The sequence below is a fragment of the Pseudorca crassidens genome, chromosome 15 (genome assembly GCF_039906515.1).
Source record: "Pseudorca crassidens isolate mPseCra1 chromosome 15, mPseCra1.hap1, whole genome shotgun sequence".
Taxonomy (NCBI): domain Eukaryota; kingdom Metazoa; phylum Chordata; class Mammalia; order Artiodactyla; family Delphinidae; genus Pseudorca; species Pseudorca crassidens.
The window spans coordinates 55,124,637-55,152,352 of NC_090310.1; the positions used below are offsets into that span (position 1 = coordinate 55,124,637).

At 42.3% G+C, this 27,716-nt stretch overlaps 1 protein-coding gene across 5 annotated transcripts in view; it reads left to right on the forward strand.

The window, feature by feature from the left end:
• The window catches only part of FERMT1 (FERM domain containing kindlin 1), a 66,565-nt gene extending 52,571 nt beyond the window's left edge, over window positions 1-13,994 (forward strand). For all 5 annotated transcript variants that reach the window (XM_067707508.1, XM_067707509.1, XM_067707507.1 and 2 more), the window contains 6 exons: window positions 3,283-3,407; window positions 4,169-4,275; window positions 5,743-5,964; window positions 6,574-6,698; window positions 7,762-7,903; window positions 11,571-13,994. In XM_067707508.1, the coding sequence (XP_067563609.1) occupies window positions 3,283-3,407; window positions 4,169-4,275; window positions 5,743-5,964; window positions 6,574-6,698; window positions 7,762-7,903; window positions 11,571-11,744 (895 nt within the window). In that variant the 3' untranslated portion in view covers window positions 11,745-13,994. The remainder of the gene's footprint in view (window positions 1-3,282; window positions 3,408-4,168; window positions 4,276-5,742; window positions 5,965-6,573; window positions 6,699-7,761; window positions 7,904-11,570) is intronic.
• Window positions 13,995-27,716: the final 13,722 nt, after the last annotated feature.

Genomic DNA, 27,716 nt, shown 5'->3' on the forward strand with positions numbered 1-27,716 from the left:
CACCCCTGCCCCACCCCTACCCCTCTAGTAACTACTACTCTGATCTCTGTTATCTAGGTGTTTGTTTTGGTTTGGTTTGGTTTGTTCATTTATTTTGTCTTTTGTTTTTTTATTAGTTCTTTGTATTCCACACATGAGTGAAATCATATGGTATTTGTCTTTCTCTGTCTGACTTATTTAACTTAACATAATACCCTCAAAGTCCATCCATGTGGCCACAAATGGCAAGATTTCATTCTATTTTGTGGCTAATATTCCATTGTGAATATATATGTATATATTCATATACATATACATACCACATCTTCTTTATCTGTTCATTTATCAATGGACACTTTGGTTGTTTCCGTATCTTGGCAATAAATAATGCCACAGTGAACATAAAGGTGTATATATATTTTCAAATTAGTGTTCTCGTATTCTATGGATAAATACCCAGAAATGAAATTGCTGGGTTATATGGTAGTTCTATTCTTAATTTTTTGAGGAATCTCCATATTTTTTTCCATGGTGGCTACACTGGTTTGCATTCCTACCAACAGCGTATGAGGGTTCCCTTTTCTCCACAACCTCACCAATACTTGTTATTTCTTGTATTTTTTATAATAGCCAATCTAACAGGCATGAGATGATTTTAACCTTGTAGTTTTGATTTGCATTTCCCTAATAATTAGTGATGTTGAACATCTTTTCATGTACCTGTTGGCCACCTGTATGTCTTTGGGAAAATGTCTATTCAGCTCCTCTGCCCGGTTTTTAATTGGGTTGTTTGTTTTTTGTTGTTGTTGAGTTGTATGAGTTTTTTATATATTTTGGATATTAACGCCTTATTGGATATACCATTTGCAAACATCTTCTCCCATTCAGTAGGTTGTCTGTTCATTTTGTTGATTGTTTCCTTTGTTGTGCAGAAGCTTCCCAGTTTTATGTTATCCAATTTTTAAATGTTTGCTTTTTTTTCCCTTGCCTGAGGAGATTTATCTAGAAAGATATTGCTAAGACCAATGTCTTAGCAATGTTAGCAAACATAGGCATACTGCCTATGTTTTCTTCTAGTAGTTTATGGTTTTAGATATGGTTAAGACTTACATTCAAGTCTTTAATCCATTTTGAGTTGTTTTTTGTGTATGGTGTGAGATGGTGATCTCGTTTCATTTTTTGCTTGTAGCAGTCCAGTTTTTCCAGCACCATTTATTGAAGAGACTATTCTTTCTCCATTGTATGTACTTTGCACCTTTGTCATAAATTAATTGTCCATAACCGCATGGGTTTTTCTGCCAATACCATGCTGTTTTGATTACTATGGCTTTGTGATTTAGTTTAAAATCAGGGTGGGTGATACCTCCAGCTTTGTTTTTTCATTTGTTTGTTTGTTTTTTGTTTTGTTTCATTTCATTTTGTTTTGTTTTCCCCCTTAGGATTGCTTTTGCTATTCAGAGTCTTTTGTGGTTTCATACAGACTTTAGAATTTTTTATTCTATTTCTGTGAAAAATATCTTTGGGATTGCCTATAATCTGTAGATTTCTTTAAGTAAAATGGACATTTTAACAATGTTAATTCTTCCAATTCATGAGCATGGAATATCTTTCCATTTATTTGTGTCTTCTCCAATTTCTTTCAACAGCGTCATCTAGTTTTCAGTGTACAAAAAACTGTCTCATTCTTGTGTGCACCATTCCCCACCCAGCCACCTTCTCCACTCCTCCTTCCCTGCCCTGCCTCAGCCTCTGGAACATCATTAGTTTTGAGGATATGCAAAAGCAGCTGGAGGATGAACCAACCTGGAAGAAAATAGTAGAGGGAATTTAAGATCTTTTGATACTCTTAAAGTCCAGTTAAAATAGAGAAGCAGAGTTTCATTCTTAATTCTGAATAGAAATATTTAGATGCCTAGGACTAAACTGAGACTTCACTGTCTTTTGATTGTAGGCTGTGTCTTTAGATTTTACTTTGAAAATATTAACTTTAGAGAATCTGATTCTTAGACAAGTAATCTTTTAAATATATTCCTTAGAATTATACTACCTACAACTTTCAACATGATAAATACTATTTTAAGGTAGTGATTTTCTAAATCCTAGAAATATTAACTCCGTATAATGTTTTTCAGTTTTATTGTGTGATTTTTATATAATAATCTCCTGTAATACATTGGTTTTTTAATGAACATATTCTCCCTTATCCTGGTGTTAAGGATAGCACATGTTTAGCTAATGAAAGACTAGTACTGACATGTTAAAAGACTTACCCTAAATTATATATGAGTGCAGTTAAGCCCAAGCTTCCTCTCTTCCTCTGTTTTTGAATGCAGAAATCTACCCCTCAGACATGAGATACCCTGATGCACCCCCAAGGCTGGGATTGTTCCATTGAACCACATACAATTCCTATTACCTTTTCTCTGTCCATCTGTATCCCCTTCCCTACTCCCCAGCTTGATCTCTTGTTTTCTATTTTGAATGACCCAGCTGAGGCCTGCCATTGGCATTGCCAACCTTGTCTAGCCCAGAGTACAAAGTTTTCTGGCCCCAATGGATATAATGGTTGGAGGTCTTCCCCCAAAATATTTTTAAATTGAAGTATAGTTGATTTACAATGTTGTGCCAAAATATTTTTTAATAAGAGTGAGTCTATGTAGATTAGCTGTAGATTTTGGTGATTTCCATGGCTCACTAGGAATTTTCTCATGGTTTCTCTTAAGGGTCAAGAGGAAAGTACAGAAAAGTACCTTTATATCTGATTTTTATGTCTGATAATCTGAAGATTGTGTTGTCCGTATAGACAGCTTTTTCAGATTCAAGAAGTAAACTGAAATTTTAGATGTCACCAGATTCATGGATGTTTCTCACATCATCATCATAGTAATAATAATAATAATTTGTTGAGCACTTCAGTTTGCCAGGTACCTTATAGAGATTACCTCTTTCCATCCTCACAAAAGCCCTATGAACTGGAGGCTGATACTCTCCCATCACACAGAAGCAGTACATGTGGCCCAGAAAGATGAAGTGTCTTTTCCAGGGTCACACATTTATACAGTAGCAGAGCCAGAGTGTAGCCCCAGGTGGTCTAGCTCCTGAGATTTTGCGTTAACTTCTGCATCTCATATCAAAACCCCATTTTCAGTTTTTAGAAATGAGTTAGCAATTTGAAAATTATTTTTAAAAATACAGAGGATGTTGTTTCAAAGGGTCCCTAGAGCATCTTGATCCACTTGAATTTGCAATGTGTCCTACATTTCTGGATGCTTTTTCAAATGCTTACTGTACTTTAATTTGCAGGCCCAAGAAGCTAATATTAAAAGCTTTCAAACAATATTGGTTCGTCTTTAAAGACACGTCTATAGCCTACTTTAAAAATAAGGAACTTGAACAAGGAGAACCAGTAGAAAAACTAAATCTTAGAGGTAAGAGAGTCCAATATCTTGGTATGGCTTGTCACGGCCCAGCAGGCGGATGAAAGCCAAGACTCCCACCAGTGAAGCAGGTTCACTCCCAGAGGAACCTCTTATGTCACAGGTTGTCAGTGACCGCCTGCCTGCAGCTCCTCCTCCCTGTGAAACATGGACCTGAAATGCAAACCAGTGAATGGTTATTTGTGTTATGCTGTCCCTTCTTTCCCAGTGTGTCCAAGTCTCTGAAGTGGTGGTAATTGGTGTCATAAACATAGTACATTAGACATTGTTGGATCCTGAAAAACACTCTGAATTCCAAAACAATTATGTCTAATTCAGTATCACTTTTGTGCCTGATTTCTGAAAGTGGCCGTGAGTGTACTGGTAACTCCATTAACTAAAAATTTAATTAACTAGTGCACTCAATTCCCTTATCATTGTGACAATCAGAGGATTCCCTCTGCTTTAATTCATTTCAAAGCTTATATTCAATAACTGATTATACGAGTTAGAATAGCCAAATCAACCTGAAAAATGAATTCAACTGATGATTATTTAAGAAATCCATAAAAGCAATATTTTTATTTATCCATGTTATGTTCATAACTTATCTAGTTATCCTTTAATTAATGTTATCAGCCTGCTCCTCAGTTTTTCAGAAGAGAACCAAATCTGAGGAGCTTATGTTCAAAGTCTTTATTTTAGATGCACATCTGATATTTGTCTAAGAGATCTCTCAGAACTCAGTTCTGTCCTTGCCTTTTATCACTCAGGCTGTGAAGTTGTGCCAGATGTAAATGTAGCAGGGAGAAAATTTGGAATCAAGTTACTAATCCCGGTTGCTGATGGTATGAATGAAGTATATCTGAGATGTGACCACGTAAGTAAAACCACAAAAATGGTAAGTCACCTCACCTTTATTAAGCCTCAGGACAAACTATCTCAGGTGTTTTCTCAAATGAGGGCACTCATCAGTCAGCTATTGCTTTGTATCAAACAATCACAAAAATCACACAGACACATACGAATAAACGTTCTGCAGGTGGGCTGGGGATTGAATGATCCAGGCTGAGGGCATCTGGGCAGATCTGCTTCAAGCCATCCACCTGGCTCGGCTGGCTCCTTATCGCAGGCTGAGCTCATGGGATTTATTCTGGGTCCCAGGCTGCCTGGGGAGGAGGCTCTTCTCATAGTGATGGCAGAAGTGCCAGAGGGGAACTGGGAATGTGTGAGACCTCCTAAATCTTAAGCTTGCAGTCAATCGGTAGGTACACTGTCATTTCCACCCATGCTCCATTGACTAAAGCACATCCATGGCCAGGCCCAAAGTCAAGATATGGGAAATTACACTCTAGCTCTGGCGGGAGGGACTGTAAAATTACATGGCAAGAGGTGTGGATGCTAGGAGGGTGAAGATTGAGGCCAGTGATTCAGTGAACCACACCTACTGTTGCCCTGAAGAATTAATTCGATTCTGCACCTGCATCCCCTCAGCTTCTGGGACCACTCCCCTTTGCTCCCTGAGGTAACAAATGAGCACTGACATTAAAGAACAATAGAAGCCACCACTAACTGGTTCAGCACCACCAATGGACCTGATTCCTGCTATGGGATTAGAATCTTTACTAAGGATAGGCCAGGGGAGAAATAATATGAGAAGTCAGTTAATGATTTTTCCTCATTTTCTTCTGTCATAGAGATAAGATATGATATGAAAATGGAAATATGTGTCAAGGAGGCTATCGGGTAGTTTGGGTTTTCACCTGTCTGTGCCCCACGGAGCTCCTTTTTGTCCTTGGTTCATCTTTTTTTTTTTTTTAATTTATTTGGTTGCATCGGGTCTTAGTTGCGGCAGGTGGGCTCCTTAGTTGCAGCTCATCAGCTCCTTAGTTACAGCACACGGTCTCCTTACCTGTGGCTCGCAGGCTCCTTAGTTGTGGCATGCAAACTGTTAGTTGCAGCATGCATGTGAGATCTAGTTCCCTGACCAGGGTTCGAACCCAGGACCCTGCATTGGGAGCATGGAGTTTTATCCACTGCACCACCAGGGAAGTCCCTCCTTGGTTCGTCTTTAAATGCAAAGTTCTCCACATGAAATTTCTTAAAGTTGACATTCATATTCTCTAGCCCCGTGGTATCTAGAAATTCAACACAGGACTCAAAAGCTCTCATTGGACTTTAAATTACATGGTTAACAGTCAGTCTGAATGTGTGCCACTTCATATCTTTCCTTGCTGGGAAGGTGACGGTTTTGTATCATAGAGATGAAAGCCCAGGTCCTGCTCTGTTCCCAGCATGGCTGCTTTGCATTTGAACTTACTTCTCAGCTCTCTGGTGTTTGCTGCAGGAGAGTCAGTATGCCCAGTGGATGGCTGCCTGCATCTTGGCATCAAAGGGCAAAACCATGGCGGACAGCTCCTACCAGCCAGAGGTCCTTAACATCCTTTCATTTCTGAGGATGAAAAACCGGAACTCAGCATCTCAGGTGGCTTCCGGTCTTGAAAACATGGATATGAACCCGGAATGTTTTGTGTCACCTAGGTGTGCAAAAAAGCACAAGTCTAAACAGGTACTACTAATCTGGTTGGGGTGATTGTCTGCAGCAAATTCTGTATTTTCTGAAATAAAATAAATAATTTTAAATGACTGAGATCATCATCATGAAAAATCAGCTGATAGGGAAATTTGACTATGAACTGGGTATTAGATGATATTAAGAAATTATTGTGAATTTTGTTAGCAGTGACTATACTGCTAACTGAACATGGCAATATTCTCAGAATAAACCTAATTTAAAAATAATGATTTAATCCCCACAAATTAAAATTTTAAGTTATGCTTCCATAAGAGTGGGGTTGAAAGTTACACAGATAAACTGATTCAAGTAGAACCATTGTCCATGGAGACCACAGACCCCAGAAAGAACTCAGGACTCTTCATCTACATAAAGCTTAGATATTTATGTGTTGGTCCATCTTCCTGTTTCTCCACAGTGATTTGCGTGTATTATAGAAAGAGAGAGAGAGAGTGAATGAATGAATGGGAGGAATTGTCTTTCTGGAGCTGTAGTTGGGCCTTGCATTCATTCTTCTTGTTGGGGACCCGGGGCCAACGGGATGATTGCTGTAGAGAGTCAGTGCCTGCTAAGGAGAATTTGACATCTCCCACTTCTGCTTAGCTGGCAGCCCGCATCCTGGAAGCCCATCAGAACGTGGCCCAGATGCCCCTGGTCGAAGCCAAGCTGCAGTTCATTCAGGCATGGCAGTCTCTACCTGAATTCGGCCTCACCTACTACCTTGTCAGGTGATTACAATGCTCACTTGCCTCTCTCACTTTCTGTTCAATTTTAAGTGGTTTCATGGAGCCCAGTTTATTCTCATTTGGGCTAGAATGTAGAACTCTTTCTTTTTTTTTTTTTAATTTTAGAATACTGTCCTTTCACAAATGGCCCAAACACTTTTGGCTGCTCATGACAATCTTCCATACCTCTGTTCACAGTGCCTACCAGATCTCTCTGCTTCTCCTGGGTCCCCTAAGTTTTCAACTTAGCAGCACGAGTGATCCTTTTAAGATCTCAGTCAAACCACGTCAGGCCTCTGCTCACCACCACTGAAGGCATTGTGTCATACTCAGAGTAAGAGCCAAATCCTTACAGTGGCCCTACAAGACCTTAGTGCTGGAATTTCACATCCTCTCCCCTCCTTCACTGTGCCCAGCCACACTGGCCTCCTAGCAGGGCCTTGAGCCTGAGGAAAAAAAAAGACTCTGGCTTTCACACTGGCTGTGCCCTCTGCCTAAGATACTTTTTCCCCAGATATCCACATGGCTCACTCCCTCACAGACATTAGTTCTTTGATCAAATCTCCCTTCTCACTGAGATCTTCCCTCTCGATTTAAAATTGTAACAACCTCATTGCCAGTATTCCCTGTCCCACTTCTGTGCCTTATCCTCCTTTATGACCTTATCTGGCATGTATATTTCACTTATTCATGACCCTGTCCCCCAACTAGAACACAAGCTGCATGAGGTCAGGAATCTTCTGTCTGTTTAGGTCACTGCTGTATTTCCAGTGCCTAGAAGGGTACCTAGCATACACAGTTCATGCTAATTTGAATTAACTGACTTGACTGCCTCTTATTTTGCTTTCCTCTGATGTCAGTTTCACTTAAATAATGTCTGCAGGACAGCCTACTCTCCAGCCTTCATATTCTATCCTAATGAAAATGCCCTTCTATAGAAAGTTAATCCCTCATTGTCTGTTCTTCAGAAATGATTTGAAATGTTGGTATTCTCTTTAAGAAGTTGTATGTGAATGAACATCATGTTACAGGAAGCAGTTTCATATTTTAATTATTTTTTTTTCAGATTTAAAGGAAGCAAGAAAGATGACATCCTGGGAGTTTCATATAATAGATTGATTAGAATCGATGCAGCCACTGGGATTCCAATTACAACATGGAGATTTACAAATATGAAACAGTGGAATGTAAACTGGGAAATCCGGCAGGTAAAGTGAAAGTTTTTGGTACATTCAGCATTGAGCCTATAAATGTGTGTTCCCTCAGAACTGCAGCTTATTTTGATTTTAAGAAGGTGTTATTATACTTAGAACTCAGAAACCACAAGCATGTGGTAATTGTCTGCTAAAATAATCACATGCAGTCCTGAGCAGTTTCCTAGCAAGCACAGACCAAATGCTTTTGAATTAACACAAGTTGGCTTAGTCTCCATACAGACAGACTCTAAAATTGCTGAGCAGTTTGATTAATTTCTTTCAACTCAGTGTATGATTATGTAAGATTTAGGCTGACCATTACTTAGCTGAAACTACCTGAGATGTAAATATCATACAAAATAAATACAAAACAGGCGTCATCTGACTGGCTGCCAAGAGATGTAACTGGTTGAGAACTCAGAGGCTCAACTGCCCACCTGGAGAGCATTCCAGTCCCAAAGGGGAAAAGTATCAGAGAAGCCAGCGAGGTACACAGGGGTCATGGAGGAAACTTAGCCTCTGAGTTCAGGAGCCCTGAGCCCCCATCGTCCCCGCCCTAGGAACCAGGTCAGGCCATGCCTGCATCACAGGACGTGCTAGACCAAGTCAGACACACCTGAGTGTCCTGATGATTTAAAACATTCTGCTGTTGCTGATATAGGATCTTTATCGCATTCCTTTGGCATTCCCATTTTTCCAGTATAAAGCTGTCAATGTAGAGCGAGGATAAGTGACTCACATTTTTCTTTTTTTAAGAACCATGGATTCCTCTCAGCAGGGCTGTTGACCATCTGGACTCATTTGCAGAACAATGTTCTGAGATTAGATGGCCTCTAAGGCAGTGACTCGAAAACCTTGTATCCCCAAGGTCGTGTAAATCCGACTCTGGGAAATGCAAATCAAAACTACAAAAAATGAGGCACCACCTCACACCAGTCAGAATGGCCATCGTTAAAAACTCTATAAATAACAAATGCAGGAGAGGATGTGGAGAAAAGGGAACCCTCCTACACTGTTAGTGGGAATGTAAGTTGGTACAGCCACTATGGAAAACAGTATGGAGGTTCCTCAGAAAACTAAAAATAGAATTACCATATGATCCAGTATCATATGATTACCATATGATCATTACCATATGATCCAGCAATCCCACTCCTGGGAATATATCCTGACAAAACTCTTAATTCAAAAAGATATATGCACCCCTATGTTCATAGCAGCACTATTCACAATAGTCAAGACATGGAAACAACCTAAATGTCCATCAACAGATGAATGGATAAAGAAGATGTGGTACATAGGTACAAAGGAATACTACTCAGCTATAAAAAAAAGAACAAAATAATGCCTTCTGCAGCAACATGGATGCAGCCTGAGATTATCATACTAAGTGAAATAAGTCAGAAAGAGAAAAACAGGGCTTCCCTGGTGGTGCAGTGGTTGAGAGTCCGCCTGCCGGTGCACAGGACACGGGTTTGTGCCCCGGTCCGGGAAGATCCCACATGCGGCGGAGTGGCTGGGCCCGTGAGCCATGGCCACTGAGTCTGCATGTCCGGAGTCTGTGCTCCGCAACGGGAGAGGCCACAACAGTGAGAGGCCCATGTACCGCAAAAAAAAAAAGAAAGAGAAAAACAAATACCATATGATATCACTTGTATGTGGAATCTAAAATATGACACAAATGAACCTATCTACAAAACAGAAACAGACTCACGAACATAGAGAACAGACTGGTGGTTGCCAAGGGGGAGAGGATTGGGGGAGGGATGGAGTGGGAAGTTGGGGTTACAGATGTAAGCTTTTAAATATAGAATGGATAAACAAGGTCCTACTGTATAGGTTATAGAGAACTATATTCAATATCTTATGGTAAACCATAATGGAAAAGAATATTTAAAAAAGAATGTATATGTGTATAACTGAATCACTTTGCTGTACAGCAGAAGTTAACACAACATTGTAAATCAACTACAATTTAAAAAAAAAATGATCCAACTGTGCACCTTAAATAGGTCTGTTTATTATACATCGGTTATACCTCAATAACACAGTTTGGAAAAAAAAATCTGACTCTGGGAATTACTGAGATCAGTGATTCTTTTTTTGTTTGTTTGTTTTTAAAATAACGTTTATTTTTTAAAAGTTAACATGTGCATAATAGGAAACCGAAAAACACAAGAAGCAAAAAGCAAAGTCATCCATAATCATAAGCAGTTTACCGTTTGATGTGTCCTTCTAGGTCTCATTTGTGTATCTATACAACTAAGCATCCATTTTCATATAAGTAAGATCATACAGTTATGTACTGTGCTTTTTCAGACATCAGGAATATTTACCATTTCAACGTCCCAAAGCTATTTGAGTATTTTGATAACCAAGAATACACTACACCAACTCAATCTACAAGGAAAAAAATGTAATCCTGCCTTGCTTGGCAACAAAAATTTCATAAAAGACAAAAATGGCAACAGGCCTCTAGATAAAGATATTGGAGGAGTTATGATTAAAATACCACATTTCCTTAATGTTCCATTAAAAATGAGACAGAAAGCAAAATATAAATACAAACACATCCACATACATGCCTCCCTTTATACTTCCTTCTGCCCCTCTGCTGCTAACCTAATGAGCTAGTCCTGACGTACATTTCTCAGAGACGGTTTAACAATTCCATATCCAAGATGCTGCTTTTTTTTATCAGTTGTAACAAAGATATTTACCAATTGGTTAATTCATTAGCTCTACTTTTTATCATACATTGTCACCTCAGGATATCTAAAAGCTTAGATGTTGCAAAATAAAGAATGAGCCTTGCAAAAGACTTTTGCTGGTGTGTACTATTGAACATTTCAACTTATCCATTGCTCTATATGTTACATGCCTTTGGTTTAACTTTACTGTATATATTATGTACATACTGGACAAATGGGTCCTAATTTTATAATATCTAGTCTCTAGATATTAAAGGGGTTGCCAATGTATGACAAAAGTAGAGTTGGTAAACTAACACATTTTGTACACTTTTGTGTTAAAATTCATTGAAAGGCCGTCTTTTGAAAAGGACCTTTGGAAATGAAATTGTAAATCACATCTAAGTGACACATGTGCCTGTACTCACCCACTGTTGGATGATGGAAAGAAGTAATTGGGAGAAATGAAGGGTTCTAGACTAGAATGTTTCTGTGTAGATCAGTGATTCTTAAAGGTCCCCAGCTGATTCCACTGGGCAGCCAAGGTGGAGAACGGGTGAAGCTTCAGTTTCTTCCAGTGTTAGAGTTTATGACTTCCAGCTGGGAAGGAGTGAGGGCCGTGGCTGTAGGAAAATTCACATGAGCCTTTTTCTCTCCACTAAAAAATCTGCAAAGCACTCTGCCCCTCCACACAGGGAGTGCTTAGACAGTTCTTTCATCTAAACAAGAGCCAGACAGGAAATATCTTTTGTGTTGAGCGTTAGAATGTTTTGCCAGGTGTGCAGCAAAGCTGACACCACAAGAGGGCGCCCAGAGAGCAGAGACGTTTTCTGTAAGCTTTGATGCAAGCAGTGGGTTATGCAGGGTTTGGGGAAACCCATCTGTCAACACCTCAGGAGTCCTCAGCTCTGGGACCATCTCCAGCCAAGCGGCTTCTTTCTCATTCGTCTTTGTCAGAGCTTAAGTATACCTGTGCCTTCCTCTTCCAGGTGGCGATCGAATTTGACCAGAACGTCTCCATCGCATTCACCTGCCTGAGCGCGGATTGCAAAGTCGTGCATGAGTACATCGGGGGCTACATTTTCCTGTCCACCCGCTCCAAGGACCAGAATGAAACTCTCGACGAGGACCTGTTCCACAAGTTGACCGGTGGCCAGGAGTGAACAAAGCAGGCCTGCTGGACCTACACAGAGGGCAGTCCTACCCGGACGTTGGGTCAACAGCCTGCACCATGTGTACATTCCAGGCTGACAGCATATATTCACCACTGGACACCCAGACCCTCGCCTCATTTCCAGCACCCTGCCTAGCACATCCCTCTCCTCACTCTGCCCTCTGCTACCCACTGTGGAAGGGGCCTCAGTTAACCTCTTCTGTAATGTGGGGCGGGAGAGAGGACACTGCTCGGCATTACTCCAAGGCTCCACCTGTAGCTATGACCTGCAGAACCTGCAAGTGCATGGCTAGAAGCTGTCCGTGTGCTTATCTGCTTTTTTGCTAAGTCAAAGGAAAGACAGGTTAAAAGCACATGTAGCAAGGACAAATCTTATTCCCCAAACTCAGGTATGAAAAGAAATGTCTTTCCTTAACAGAAGTGCCTTTAACTACCATCTTGTGAAAATGGCAGAGGGAGCCCCCGCATACACTTTTGTCCCATAGGTCAAAGTCTGGGGGTGAAGGTCTGGGGAAAGGTGGAGTTACCTGGTACCAGTTGGTGACAAGGGGTCAGAGTAGTGGCCCTCAGTGTCATCAGTCCCGAGTGACATCTGCCAAGGTGACCATTGACCCATCTGGTCTTGGACATCGGTTACTGCCCCATGTGCAAGTCCCATTCCATTCCTGGGGAGCCTTCAACCACAATTAAAGGGGATCCCTTAAGTCCTTCTAAAGACACAGTGACACAAGTGTTCAGGGAAACCCATTTCTCAAACCCACTCCATGTCTCAACAGCTTCTACTCTGGGTTGAGGCTCAGGAAGATGGGCTTAGTTCTCTCTTCATAAAAACCACCTCCCAGCATCAAGGTTTCCAGTGAGGTCTCCATCCCAACCAGTCAGGGAGAGAAGAACAGGATACAGGGCAGCCCCGTACCCAAAGACCACCAAATTAAGGGCTCTCAGCTTCCCCAGGGGCTTCTGTCTACTTAGGGCCTTTGGCTGGTCTGTGGGGTAGGGAAGCCTTGCTTTTATCACTACCCAGTGTTCTGGATTTGTGTCTGTTTATATGACTCACAGCCTTTCCCCTGAAGGCCTTTGGCTTTGTAAATCAAAAGCAGATAATGGACTTCTTTTTTTCTCTACTTTTTGCTCTGTTGTCTCTACCTTGAGACATGAATGTGGGCCAGTTAACAGCTGCCTCAATTGTCATTTTCTGTTTTGGTTCATCAGTGTTGGGAGGATTGAGTTTTAAGAAGGTAAAAGGCAGTACTGGGGTTAGAGGGAAATATCAGATGTATTTTAGTATGTTTTTATAAATATTCTCCTGTCACACAAAGGATGTGGGTTGCAAGGGTAAGGCTGAGACTCTGTTTCCATTTTGAAGTTATTTTAGGATGCAAACCTCAGGGGGCCTGGCTGGATTTCAGATGCCCAAAAACATTGGCTGTTGCTTTATTTTCTAACAAAACTGTTTGAGAAGAGAGATCTCTGCAATTCTGGGGGCCACCTCGAGATAGCCTTGGCTGGGGACCCTTGGGCCCTGAGCCAGAAGCTGTCACTGGAAATTCCTCTTTCAGCCTCTCCTTAGAGGTGAATGTTATTGAAGAATCTTCAGGCAACTGAACTTCTGAGGCCTAGCTTAAAGCCTGGATGTGGCTTGGGCACTTGGAAAATCTGGTCCATGTCAAAAAGAACTGAGTTTGAAACGTTTTGTACAGAAACCAGTGCCAAGTGAACTGCGTTGAACTTGGTGGTCATTTCTCCATAGTCCTGGGCTCCATTATTTTAGAGCCTAGCTGGGCCTGACATTAAAGTAATGCTCCTTGATGTCACAGTTTCCCTGTCTGCTGTCAAACGCAGCTCTGCCTAATTTACCAAAGCTAAACCTTTGGTTCAACCTTCTGCCTTAGCTTTTCCTGGCTGTCTGACATTTCCATGAAAACACTCAGAAGAGCTGACCAGTTTAACCAGACTTTCAGGGGAGCATTTCTTCCACAACTCCACAGTCACATCCCAGAGGAATAAACAAGCATGGCAGGAAAACCTTAAACACTGCTATTCCAAAGAGCAACTTAAGGACTTTTTTTTACATTGGGTGCAAAGGTCACCTGACTTCCTATGATGAAATTTGAAATGAATGTGTGCCTTTCAACCCTGTTTGATTTCTTATCTACAGTACATGGGGAATTCTGCATTTTTTTGTCTGTTATTTTATATGACTTTTTAAATTAAATGGTTTATATGGATTTGAATATGGTCTAGTTGTGTCCTCTCCAGTCTGTTGCCTCTAAAAAGGCGAATATTTTCTCCATTATGAAAAAGGAGTACAACTTTCAGGTTTAACATTTGCTTTTCCTCACAATTCCAATATCTGAGCTATTCTCTGCAGTGAGATTGACTTAGAAACCTCACTTAACCCTTGGTTTCAACTCTTTTCTCATTGACTGTCACTAGATTTCCTGACATATCGTGAGCTCTTTTTATCCGGGTCCACCTTTTAGAAAAAGCACGATAGAGCAAAAAAGTAGCCAGAGGCAGAGGGACATCAGAGGGCCTCTGATTTGATGACCCAATGTCACGGGCACATCTGATTTAGTGACAGATGGTCCATAAGGGTTAGGAATGTGTAGTGTTTAGATATCCCTTCATGCAATTCTTTTTTTTTTAATTTAACTACAGTTGATTTACAATATTGTATTAGCTTCAGGTGTACAGATTCTTATCCATTATTGGTTATTACAAGACATTGAATATAGTTCCACGTGCTATATAACCCTTTGTGCAATTCTCACATCAACCCACAGGGAGCAGAAACGGCTTGCCTTCTCATTTCACAAAGGAGAAACCAGGCTCCGAAGGTGAAGTAACGTGCCCAAGGTCACACCAAGAGTAAGCAGTGGAACCAAGATTCAGAGCCAGGTCTTAACTCCAGAGACTACTGAGCTTAACCCAGCAAACCCCACCCTTCCATTTCCAGCCCTGCTCAGCCTTGAACTGCCTGCCCCACTCCCAGCCCCAAGGCAGGCCTCTCCCGAGCTCAGTGTCCCCATGTCACACACCGGTGGGGGAGGGCCAGGGAAGTCAGAGGATTGGCTGCCCCAGAGGAGCTGGGGAGGTACAAGTGGATCAAAAAGTTCTGGAAGGGACTTCCCTGGTGGCACAGTGGTTAAGAATCTGCCTGACAATGCAGGCGACGTGGGTCCAAGCCCTGGTCCGGGAAGATCCCACATGCTGTGGAGCAACCAAGCCCGTGCACCACAACTACTGAGCCTGCGCTTGAGAGCCCATGAGCCACAACTACTGAGCCCATGTGCCACAACTACTGAAGCCCACGTGCCTAGAGCCCGTGCTCTGCAACGAAGAGTAGCGCCCACTTGCCACAACTAGAGAAAGCCCATGTGCAGCAATGAAGACCCAACGCAGCCAAAAATAAATAAATTAATTTTTTAAAAAAAAGGTCTGGGAGTCAGAGAAGTGAGTATTTTGATTCTGGGCAAGTTTCCATTTTCAGTCCCATGGTAGAAAAATAAACAAATGAGTCTTTCATTTCAAAACTCGTCTTTGAGTTGTAGGCACTTGAAGCCAAGACATCCTGCAATATTCGTTTTCTGAAATTGCTAAAAAAAAAAAATGTAATTCACTTGTAGGTAAAGACTTCTTTTTCACTTCAGTACATTCAGCAAAGAGTAAAATAGAAAGGGAGGCTCCCTTCCACACCTCCAACCTCCCTGAGAGATTCTGCGGTGACAGGAGGAAGGGGAAAAGGCAGGAAAATCATGTGAAATAATGAAATACATATGAACTATATTCTTTCATTTTCCCACACAAACACATGATTTTTATGAAATCACAGGAGATATGATCATGTGAAATAATGCTATATATATGAATTTTTTTCATTATTTTCCCACACAAACATGTGGTTTTCCTGCTTCCTCCTCTCCCCGCCGCCCCACTATCACCCGAGAATCTCTCTGGATGGCAGGGGTAGGAGGGAGCCGCCTCCTGTTCTGTTTCACCCCTTTTTCCCCTTCATGCCCCCTTCCTTCAAGAGCCATTGAACCCTGGAAATCCTGGAAAATCTGAAGGTCAGCACGTGGCCCTTCCTTGTGTTCAAGTTTTCCTGTCCCCTTTCTCAACAGTAGGTACCTTCCTGAAGCCGAGTGGAGTTACTGAGCTCCATCAAAGAGAACAAAACCAGCCTGCACATTCTCCCTCCTCACAAATGCCTGTGCTGCCCTGGAGCTCCCACCGGCCTTGGGGTGATGGGTTCTCAGACTTCTTCAGAGCTGAACACTTTTACTGAGTAAAAGGTCGGATCCCAATGAATTAAGCCACCCTTGAGCCCAGAGCTCCACGGGAGCCACTTCACATAACACCAGATCGGACGATTTAGAAACAGCCTCCGGGAGCCTACCCACATTTGCCCAAACATCCGTGTTGCATGAAGACCCAGTTCCCTCAGAAGAGGCCCTATGAACGCACATAAGCAGAATGGGAATGTGAGGTTTCTCTTCAGGCTCACTAATGCTCCTCACTAACGACTGTTGAAGAGATTTTCAACTAAATGAATTTACTTCCTTCTGACTTGACATGTGACCTTGAAGACCCATAATTCCCCAGCAGGCCTCGGTTTCTCCAGTCGTTACAGAGGAAAAATCCCACAGCCCCTCCTTCTCAGGGGACCCCCACTGATGGTGCTTTCCTGTCCGGGAACCCAGCAGGATGTTGTTTCTCTTCTTGGGCCAGTGAGTTGGGAGGCGGGGCCCCTGGCTGCTCTCTGAGATCCCTGGGATGCAGGAACTGCCCAGGGAAGACGCGAAGCCCTTTGTGAGGTGACCCAGGGCCTCAGGGGAGGGGAGGGTCCAAAGCCCAAGCCTGTGTCCTCTGACTCAAAGGATGTGTCATCAGGGTCCTTGATGACCACAAGCAGGGCCCATGACAGGGAAGCAGGGAAGGCAAATGAGGTTCCAGAAGGGAAAAACATCATGTATATATATCTCCTTGAGAAAAGAGGGGGCGGGGAATGCAACAGAGCCTGGGGGGCCCGGGCTCAACAGTAGGGGTTGGTGATGGGATGGCTGGTTTGAGCCCACCACCTGGCTGGGAAAGGAAGCCCCCACTTGTGCCCACTGTGGCTATTGGGAGAGAACAAGTATGCTCTTGCAGGCAACACAATGGAAAGTGGGGGAGCCAGCTCTGGAATAGTCAGGTATCCCAGGAACCAGTCAGGCTTTGGGATGGAGGTCTGATGAGGGGCTTACAAAGGGGCCCTAGATATCCATGCTACCACTTAACTCCCTGCAATGTTCCCAAAGCACCAATATTGGCAGCCAGGTCAGCCCACAAGACCCAGCATTAAAAACATAGCAGAACCAGTGTTCTTTTCTACGACTTACAAAGCCCACGCACCCAGCTTCAAAATGGAAAGCATCCTCTTCACTATTGAGGGTCAGATACCGAGCATTAAACCCCCATAGACTGCAACTTGAGACCTTGCTACTCAAAGTGTGTTGCTTGAATCCACAGCATTGGTCAGAAATGCCGAATCTCACAGGGCCGGGACTAGCAAGTTACCCAGGGCACAACATTTAAGGAGATCCTACTATCAGGGCCTCCTTACCTCACCCTAGTCCCAGCTCCAAGGCCCACCCCAAACTTCTGAATCAGACTCTGCATTTTAGCAAGACTCTCAGGTGCTATGTGTACACAATTAAGTTTGAGAAGCTCTGGCCTAAGACACGTGGCATGGATTTGGTGGAGAGGACACAAAACACTGGAGGAATTATGAGCATAAATGCCATAAAGTCTGCATGCCAGTGTGTGGGTTGACTAGTGTCCCCCAAAACTTCATGTTCACCCAGAACCAGTGAATGTGACCTTAATTGGAAATAGTCTTTGCAGATGTAATCAAGTTAGGATGAGGTGTACTAAATTAGGGTGGACCCTAAATCCAGTGTCCTTATAAGAGAAGAGACACACAGAGACAAAGAGAAAGAAGGCCATGTGATGACAGAGGCAGACATTAGTGCGGCGTAGCTGCAAGCCAAGGAATGCTGGCAAGCACCAGAGCAAGGAAGTGTTCTTCCCAAGAACCTTCAGAGAGATCACAGTCCAGCTGACATCTTAATTTTAGATTTTTAGATTCCAGAACTGTGAAAGAACAAATTTCTGTTTGAAGCCACCAGGCCTATGATAATCTTTTATGGCAGTTCAAGGAAAATAACATAGCCAGAATTTTCACATCTTTAAAAATGGGGTTGCTGCTTTCCCCACCATATCACTGGGCTACTGGAAAGAATATAGGACGGAATGACAGCAAAGATGTTTTAAAAACTATAAAATGCAATACAAAGGTAAAGTATCGTTATTTTTAATGAGGACATACTTTCAGTTATAAAAGTATTTACGTACTTATTTTCAAAGAAGTTCACATGATAATTTGGATACTTGCTCCCCTCCCAGTGTGGGTAGTGCATACCTCCTGCCCCATTGTACGGGCTTGGCCATATCACTTCCTTTGGCCAATGGCATGTTAGTGGTTGATGTGAGTAGAGGCCTCCATGTGCTTGTACAATCTGACTGGCCTCTTGCACTCCTGTCACTGGCTGTGAGAACAGGCTCCCTAAGTAATCACCTGGGCCACAGATGCTGCATGAGACACATGCAGCAGGTCAGAACCTAATCCACAAGTTGGACCCAAGCTAGATCAGCTGACCCTCAGACTATTAGTATGGGAATCAATTCTTGCTATTGAAACTGAGTTTTGGGGTCATTTGTTAAGCAGCATTATTGTGGAATAGCTAACACAGAATAAAGTATCACGAAGAGTAGAAAAAAAATCGATCCTCTATCTATCTATCCACCCTAACGCTATCCAAAGACATACTCTGTTGGCATTTTTGAGTGTCTTTCCAGTCTTTATACTATCCTGTACCCTGGTTTGTTTTTGCTTTTGTTTTTGTTTTTTTATATTTCAATATAGTATCTATTAAGGTATTACAGACTCGTGGAAATTGGTTAATTAATTGATAAGAAATTCATTGGGGGGAAAAAAGTGCTGTCTGAATGCACATTGTGGGGCTATGATCCTGCCCTAAGCTTACAACTTCTGATGTGGAAACATAATGCTTCATCTTTTAAGACATTATCTTTCTTTTTTTTTTCTTTTTTTTCCCACCTTCACCAATTTCTCCCACCTTCCATTCCCCACCTCTGGCAACCACCAATTTGTTCTCTGTTTCTGTGAGTTCAGGTTTTTTAGATCCACATATAAGTGAGATTATACAGTATTAGTCTTTTTCTGTCTGACTTACTTCACTTAGCATAAAACCCTCCAGGTCCATCATGTTGTTACAAATGGCAGCATTTCCTTTTTTTCTATGATTAAATAATATTCCATTGTGTGGATGTACCACATTTTTTTTACCCATTCATCTGTCAATGGACACTTGAGTTTTTTTCCACATCTTGGCTATTGTGAATAATGCTGCAGTGAACATGGGGGTACAGATACCTCTTCAAGAGAGTGATTTCGTTTCCTTCAGATAAATACCCAGAAGTGGAATTGCTGGATCATATATGGTAACTCTATTTTTAACTTTTTGAGGAACCTCCATACTGTTTTCCACAGTGGCTGCACCAATTTACATTCCCATTTTAAGATATTTTCTCGCTTGCTTTTCTGATTCCATTCAGAAAATTCTCTTACAGATTCTGAACTTGATCTGGTTTTCACCATAATCAAAAGCTAAGAGCAACAGCCCGGTCAAAAATGAAACTGGAGAGACTTCCGGGAAGATGGCGGAAGAGTAAGACGCGGAGATCACGTTCCTCCCCACAGATACACCAGAAATACATCTACGCGTGGAACAACTCCTACAGAGCATCTACTGAACGCTGGCAGAAGACCTCAGACCTCCCAAAAGGCAAGAAACCCCCCACGTACCTGGGTAGGGCAAAAGAAAAAACTAAACAGAGACAAAAGGATAGGGACGGGTCCTGCACCAGCGGGAGAGAGCTGTGAAGGAGGAAAAGTGTCCACACACTAGGAAGCCCCTTCGCGGGTGGAGACTTCGGGAGGCGGAGTGGGGGAGCTTGGGAGCCGCGGAGGAGAGCACAGCAACAGGGGTGCGGAGGGCAAAGCGGACAGATTCCAGCGCAGAGGATCGGGCCCACCGGAACTCGCCAGCCGAGAGACTTGTCTGCTCGCCCGCCGGGGCGGGCGGGACTGGGAGCTGAGGCTCCGGCTTTTGTCGGAGCGCCGGGAGAGGACTGAGGTTGGCGGCGTGAACACAGCCTGCAGGGCGTTAGTGCACCGCGGCTGGCCGGGAGAGAGTCCGGGGAGAAGTCTGGAACTGCCGAAGAGGCAAGAGACTTTTACGTCCCTCTTTGTTTCCTGGTGCACGAGGAGAGGGGATTAAGAACGCTGCTTGAGAGAGCTCCAGGGACGGGCGCGAGCCGCGGCTAAAAGTGCGGAGCCCAGAGACAGACATGAGACGCTAGGGCCGCTGCTGCCGCCACCGGGAGGCCTGTGTGCGAACACAGGTCACTAGCCACACGCCCTTCCGGGGAGCCTGTGCAGCCCGCCACTGCCAGGGTCCCGGGATCCAAGGACAACTCCCCCGGGAGAACGCACAGGCGCGCCTCAGGCTGCAACGTCTCGCAGGCCTCTGCCGCCGCAGGCCCGCCCCACACTCCGTGCCCCTCCCTACCCCCGGGCCTGAGTGAGCCAGAGCCTCCGAATCAGCGGCTCCTTTAACCCCGTCCTGTCTGAGCAAAGAACAGACGCCCTCCGGCGACCTACACGCACAGGCGGGGCTAAATCCAAAGCTGAGCCCCTGGGAACTGTGAGAACAAAGAAGAGAAAGGGAAATCTCTCCCAGCAGCCTCAGAAGCAGCGGATTAAAGCTCCACAATCAACTTGATATACCCTGCATCTGTGGAATACCTGAATAGACAACCAATCATCCCAAATTAAGGAGCCCTGTGGATGAAAGGCTCTTGGTGCTGCAGCCAGGAGTCAGTGCTGTGCCTCTGAGGTGGGAGAGCCAACTTCAGGACACTGATCCACAAGAGACCTCCCAGCCGCACATAATATCAAACAGCAAAAATTTCCGAGAGATCTCCATCTCAACGCCAGCACCCAGCTTCACTCAACGACCAGCAAGCTACAGTGCTGGACATCCTATGCCAAACAACTAGCAAGACAGGAACACAACCCCACCCATTAGCAGAGAGGCGGCCCAAAATCATAATAAGTCTACAGACACCCCAAAACACACCACCAGACATGGACCTGCCCACCAGAAAGACAAGATCTAGCCTCATCCACCAGAACACAGGCACTAGTACCCTCCACCAGGAAGCCTACACAACCCACTGAACCAACCTTAGCCACTGGGGACAGACACCAAAAACAACGGGAACTACGAACCTTCAGCCTGCAAAAAAGGAGACCCCAAACACAGTAAGATAAGCAAAATGAAAAGACAGAAAAACACACCGCAGATGAAGGAGCAAGATAAAAACCCATCAGACCTAACAAATGAAGAGGAAATAGGCAGTCTACCTGAAAAAGAATTCAGAATAATGATAGTAAGGTTGATCCGAAATCTTGGAGATAGAATGGACAATAGAATGGACAAAATGCAAGAATCAGTTAACAAGGACCTAGAAGAACTAAAGATGAAACAAGCAACGATGAACAACACAATAAATGAAATTAAAAGTACTCTAGATGGGATCAATAGCAGAATAACTGAGGCAGAAGAACGGATAAGTGACCTGGAAGATAAAATAGTGGAAATAACTACTGCAGAGCAGAATAAAGAAAAAAGAATGAAAAGAACTGAGGACAGTCTCAGAGACCTCTGGGACAACATTAAATGCACCAACATTCGAATTATAGGGGTTCCAGAAGAAGAAGAGAAAAAGAAAGAGACTGAGAAAATATTTGAAGAGATTATAGTTGAAAACTTCCCTAATATGGGAAAGGAAATAGTTAATCAAGTCCAGGAAGCACAGAGAGTCCCATACAGGATAAATCCAAGGAGAAATACACCAAGACACATATTAATCAAACTGTCAAAAATTAAATACAAAGAAAACATATTAAAAGCAGCAAGGGAAAAACAACAAATAACACACAAGGGAATCCCCATAAGGTTAACAGCTGATCTTTCAGCAGAAACTCTGCAAGCCAGAAGGGAGTGGCAGGACATATTGAAAGTGTTGAAGGAGAAAAACCTGCAGCCAAGACTACTCTACCCAGCAAGGATCTCATTCAGATTTGATGGAGAAATTAAAACCTTTAGAGACAAGCAAAAGCTGAGAGAGTTCAGCACCACCAAACCAGCTCTACAACAACTGCTAAAGGAACTTCTCTAGGCAAGAAACACAAAAGAAGGAAAAGACCTACAATAACAAACCCAAAACAATTAAGAAAATGGGAATGGGAACACACATATCGATAATTACCTTAAATGTAAATGGACTAAATGCTCCCACCAAAAGACACAGATTGGCTGAATGGATACAAAAACAAGACCCATATATTTGCTGTCTACAAGAGACCCACTTCAGACCTAGAGACACATACAGACTGAAAGTAAGGGGATGGAAAAAGGTATTTCATGCAAATGGAAACCAAAAGAAAGCTGGAGTAGCAATTCTCATATCAGACAAAATAGACTTTAAAACAAAGACTATTAGAAGAGACAAAGAAGGACACTACATAATGATCAAGGGATCGATCCAAGAGGAAGATATAACAATTGTAAATATTTATGCACCCAACATAGGTGCACCTCAATACATAAGGCAAATACTGACAACCATAAAAGGGGAAATCGACAGTAACACATTCATAGTAGGGGACTTTAACACCCCACTTTCACCAATGGACAGATCATCCAAAATGAAAATAAATAAGGAAACACAAGCTTTAAATGATACATTAAACGAGATGGAGTTAATTGATATTTATAGGACATTCCATCCAAAAACAACAGAATACACATTTTTCTCAAGTGCTCATGGAACATTCTCCAGGATAGATCATATCTTGGGTCACAAATCAAGCCTTGGTAAATTTAAGAAAATTGAAATTGTATCAAGTATCTTTTCCGACCACAACGCTATGAGACTCGATATCAATCACAGGAGAAGATCTGTAAAAAATACAAACACATGGAGGCTAAACAATACACTACTTAATAACCAAGTGATCACTGAGGAAATCAAAGGGGAAATCAAAAAATACCTAGAAACAAATGACAATGGAGACACGACGACTCAAAATCTATGGGATGCAGCAAAAGCAGTTCTAAGAGGGAAGTTTATAGCAATACAATCTTACCTTAAGAAACAGGAAACATCTCGAATAAACAACCTAACCTTGCACCTAAAGCAATTAGAGAAAGAAGAACAAAAAAACCCCAAAGTTAGCAGGAGGAAAGAAATCATAAAAATCAGATCAGAAATAAATGAAAAAGAAATGAAGGAAACGATAGCAAAGATCAATAAAACTAAAAGCTGGTTCTTTGAAAGGATAAACAAAATTGATAAACCATTAGCCAGACTCATCAAGAAAAAAAGGGAGAAGACTCAAATCAATAGAATTAGAAATGAAAAAGGAGAAGTAACGACTGACACTGCAGAAATACAAAAGATCATGAGAGATTACTACAAGCAACTCTATGCCAATAAAATGGACAACCTGGAAGAAATGGACAAATTCTTAGAAAGGCACAACCTGCCAAGAATGAATCAGGAAGAAATAGAAAATATGAACAGACCAATCACAAGCACTGAAATTGAAACTGTGATTAAAAATCTTCCAACAAGCAAAAGCCCAGGACCAGATGGCTTCACAGGCGAATTCTATCAAACATTTAGAGAAGAGCTAACACCTATCCTTCTCAGACTCTTCCAAAATATAGCAGAGGGAGGAACACTCCCCAACTCATTCTATGAGGCCACCATCACCCTGATACCAAAACCAGACAAGGATGTCACAAAGAAAGAAAACTACAGGCCAATATCACTGATGAACATAGATGCAAAGATCCTCAACAAAATACTAGCAAACAGAATCCAACAGCACATTAAACGGATCATACACCATGATCAAGTGGGGTTTATTCCAGTAATGCAAGGATTCTTCAATATACGCAAATCAATCAACGTGATACACCATATTAACAAATTGAAGGAGAAAAACCATATGATCATCTCAATAGATGCAGAGAAAGCTTTTGACAAAATTCAACACCCATTTATGATAAAAACCCTGCAGAAAGTAGGCATAGAGGGAACTTTCCTCAACATAATAAAGGCCATATATGACAAACCCACAGCCAACATCGTCCTCAATGGTGAAAAACTGAAAGCATTTCCACTAAGATCAGGAACAAGACAAGGTTGCCCACTCTCACCACTCTTATTCAACATAGTTTTGGAAGTTTTAGCCACAGCAATCAGAGAAGAAAAGGAAATAAAGGAATCCAAATCGGAAAAGAAGAAGTAAAGCTGTCACTGTTTGCAGATGACATGATACTATACATACAGAACCCTAAAGATGCTACCAGAAAACTACTAGAGCTAATCAATGAATTTGGTAAAGTAGCAGGATACAAAATTAATGCACAGAAATCTCTGGCATTCCTATACACTAAGGATGAAAAATCTGAAAGTGAAATCAAGAAAACACTCCCATTTACCACTGCAACAAAAAGAATAAAATACCTAGGAATAAACCTACCTAAGGAGACAAAAGACCTGTATGCAGAAAATTATAAGACACTGATGAAAGAAATTAAAAATGATACAAATAGATGGAGAGATATACCATGTTCTTGGATTGGAAGAATCAACATTGTGAAAATGACTCTACTACCCAAAGCAATCTACAGATTCAATGCAATCCCTATGAAACTACCACTGGCATTTTTCACAGAACTAGAACAAAAAATCTCACAATTTGTATGGAAACACAAAAGACCCCGAATAGCCAAAGCAATCTTGAGAACGAAAAATGGAGCTGGAGGAATCAGGGTTCCTGACTTCAGACTATACTACAAAGCTACAGTAATCAAGACAGTATGGTACTGGCACAAAAACAGAAATATAGATCAATGGAACAGGATAGAAAGCCCAGAGATAAACCCACGCACATATGGTCACCTTATCTTTGACAAAGGAGGCAGAAATGTACAGTGGAGAAAGGACAGCCTATTCAATAAGTGGTGCTGGGAAAACTGGACAGCTACATGTAAAAGTATGAGATTAGGTCACTCCCTAACACCATACACAAAAATAAGCTCAAAATGGATTAAAGACCTAAATGTAAGGCCAGAAACTATCAAACTCTTAGAGGAAAACATAGGCAGAACACTCTATGACATAAATCACAGCAAGATCCTTTTTGACCCACCTCCTAGAGAAATGGAAATAAAAACAAAAGTAAACAAATGGGACCTAATGAAACTTAAAAGCTTTTGTGCAGCAAAGGAAACCATAAAGAAGACCAAAAGACAACCCTCAGAATGGGAGAAAATATTTGCAAATGAAGCAACTGACAAAAGATTAATCTCCAAAATTTATAAGCAGCTCATGCAGCTTAATAACAAAAGAACAAACAACCCAATCCAAAAATGGGCAGAAGACCTAAATAGACATTTCTCCAAAGAAGATATACAGAGTGCCAACAAACACATGAAAGAATGCTCAACATCACTAATCATTAGAGAAATGCAAATCAAAACTACAATGAGATATCATCTCACACCAGTCAGAATGGCCATCATCAAAAAATCTAGAAACAATAAATGCTGGAGAGGGTGTGGAGAAAAGGGAACCCTCTTACACTGTTGGTGGGAATGTAAATTGATACAGCCACTGTGGAGAACAGTATGGAGGTTCCTTAAAAAGCTACAAATAGAACTACCATATGACCCAGCAATCCCACTGCTGGGCATATACCCTGAGAAAACCATAATTCAAAAAGAGTCGTGTACCAAAATGTTCATTGCAGCTCTATTTACAATAGCCCAGAGATGGAAACAACCTAAGTGTCCATCATCGGATGAATGGATAAAGAAGATGTGGCACATATATACAATGGAATATTACTCAGCCATAAAAAGAGACGAAATTGAGCTATTTGTAATGAGGTGGATAGACCTAGAGTCTGTCATACAGAGTGAAGTAAGTCAGAAAGAGAGAGACAAATACCATATGCTAACACATATATATGGAATTTAAGAAAAAAAAAATGTCATGAAAAACCTAGGGGTGAAACAGGAATAAAGACACAGACTTACTAGAGAATGGACTTGAGGCTATGGGGAGGGGGAAGGGTAAACGGTGACAAAGCAATAAAGAGGCATGGACATGTATACACTACCAAACGTAAGGTAGATAGCTAGTGGGAAGCAGCGGCATAGCACAGGGAGATCAGCTCGGTGCTGTGTGACCGCCTGGAGGGGTGGGATAGGGAGGGTGGGAGGGAGGGTGATGCAAGCGGGAAGAGATATGGGAACATATGTATATATATAACTGATTCATTTTGTTGTGAAGCTGAAACTAACATACCATTGTAAAGCAATTATGCTCCAATAAAGATGTTTAAAAAAAAAAAAATGAAACTGGAAAAATAACAGTAAAGGAAGATCAAGCCTCGGTCTGAGAGTGTTTGTCTCCTCAGCTGTAAGGCAAGGGTTTGGCACTGTGTGGTTTCTTGTAGCCCCTTACGTCCCAGCATTCAGTGATTACAGTCCATTCCTCCCCCCGCCACCCAATCAGGCCAAGTTGCATCCCCTACTCTGCTGTAACACTCCGGGCCTTTCTACCACGCATTTGCTTTTCTCTCAAAGCTCTGGCATCACTCTCCCAACAGGACCCTGTTATCTGTGTCAGGCCACATAGATGACTCAAATATCAGGACAGGTTGACAGCCTGCCATGGCAGTCAAATATGCCCCAGGGGCAAAAGGGATACTGAGGGGTTAAATGGTTGTGCCATTTTAAAGCCGCTGAAGTCAGCTCCTGCTTCCCCAAAGAACAGTCTCAACAATAATATAGTTAACAGACCACAGCTAAAAGAATTAGGAAGCTAACACGTATTAAGGGCTATCACTTGTGCTTCCCACCAGGTCTTTCAATTCATCCTCTAGGTGAGATAGGTATTATCAGCTCCATTGTACAGATCTGGAAAGTGCAGTGGAGTCCTGGTAAATTTTTAATAACTCCATGGGCAGGAGGGAGCCCTGATTTGCCAGTTTCCCTGGTATAAAGACTCCTACTACAGCCAACGTGACCCCAAGAGGACATCAGTGAACACAGAGTTGGGAAGAGATTCAAACACCTGGCTCTCTGACAGGGCTGACCTGACTCCAGCACACACTGGAACTGTATACAGAGAGGTCAAGCAACTAGTCAAGATCACCCAGCTAAAATGTGGGAAGTGAGGATGTGAACCCAGACCTCTGACTTTAGCACAGCTCTTGATATTCCCATGTGAACGGCAAGGCCTTGTGAGCCAAGAGCCCTAGACTGTCTTTATACGTGATAATATACCACTGAGGTGACTTTTCCCAGAACATACTAGATCAGGACTACAAAACTCCATAGACATTTTCCCCCCAATTACATTACATCAGATTTCAAATATCAAAATGGTGAAAATTTCCTCTAAAAAAATCTTTAGACCCCAACAGCTGGTCTACCTGTCCAATATGACATTTGACTGCAAATCTGGGTCAGAGGTGGGGTTTAGGAGGGGGAAAGAGTTCTGCCTTCTTCCCAGAAGAGCAAACACCAAACCATGACAGGAGGCAACCCTTCCCACCACACAACCACCCCCACCACCCCCACCCCCGGCCCCGACAAAGGGTTGGCCTAGCTCCTGCCATTGCATATAAATGATTGATGACAATTCAACCAGGGAGAGGTGACTCTTCTTCATGGACTGAGCTGTG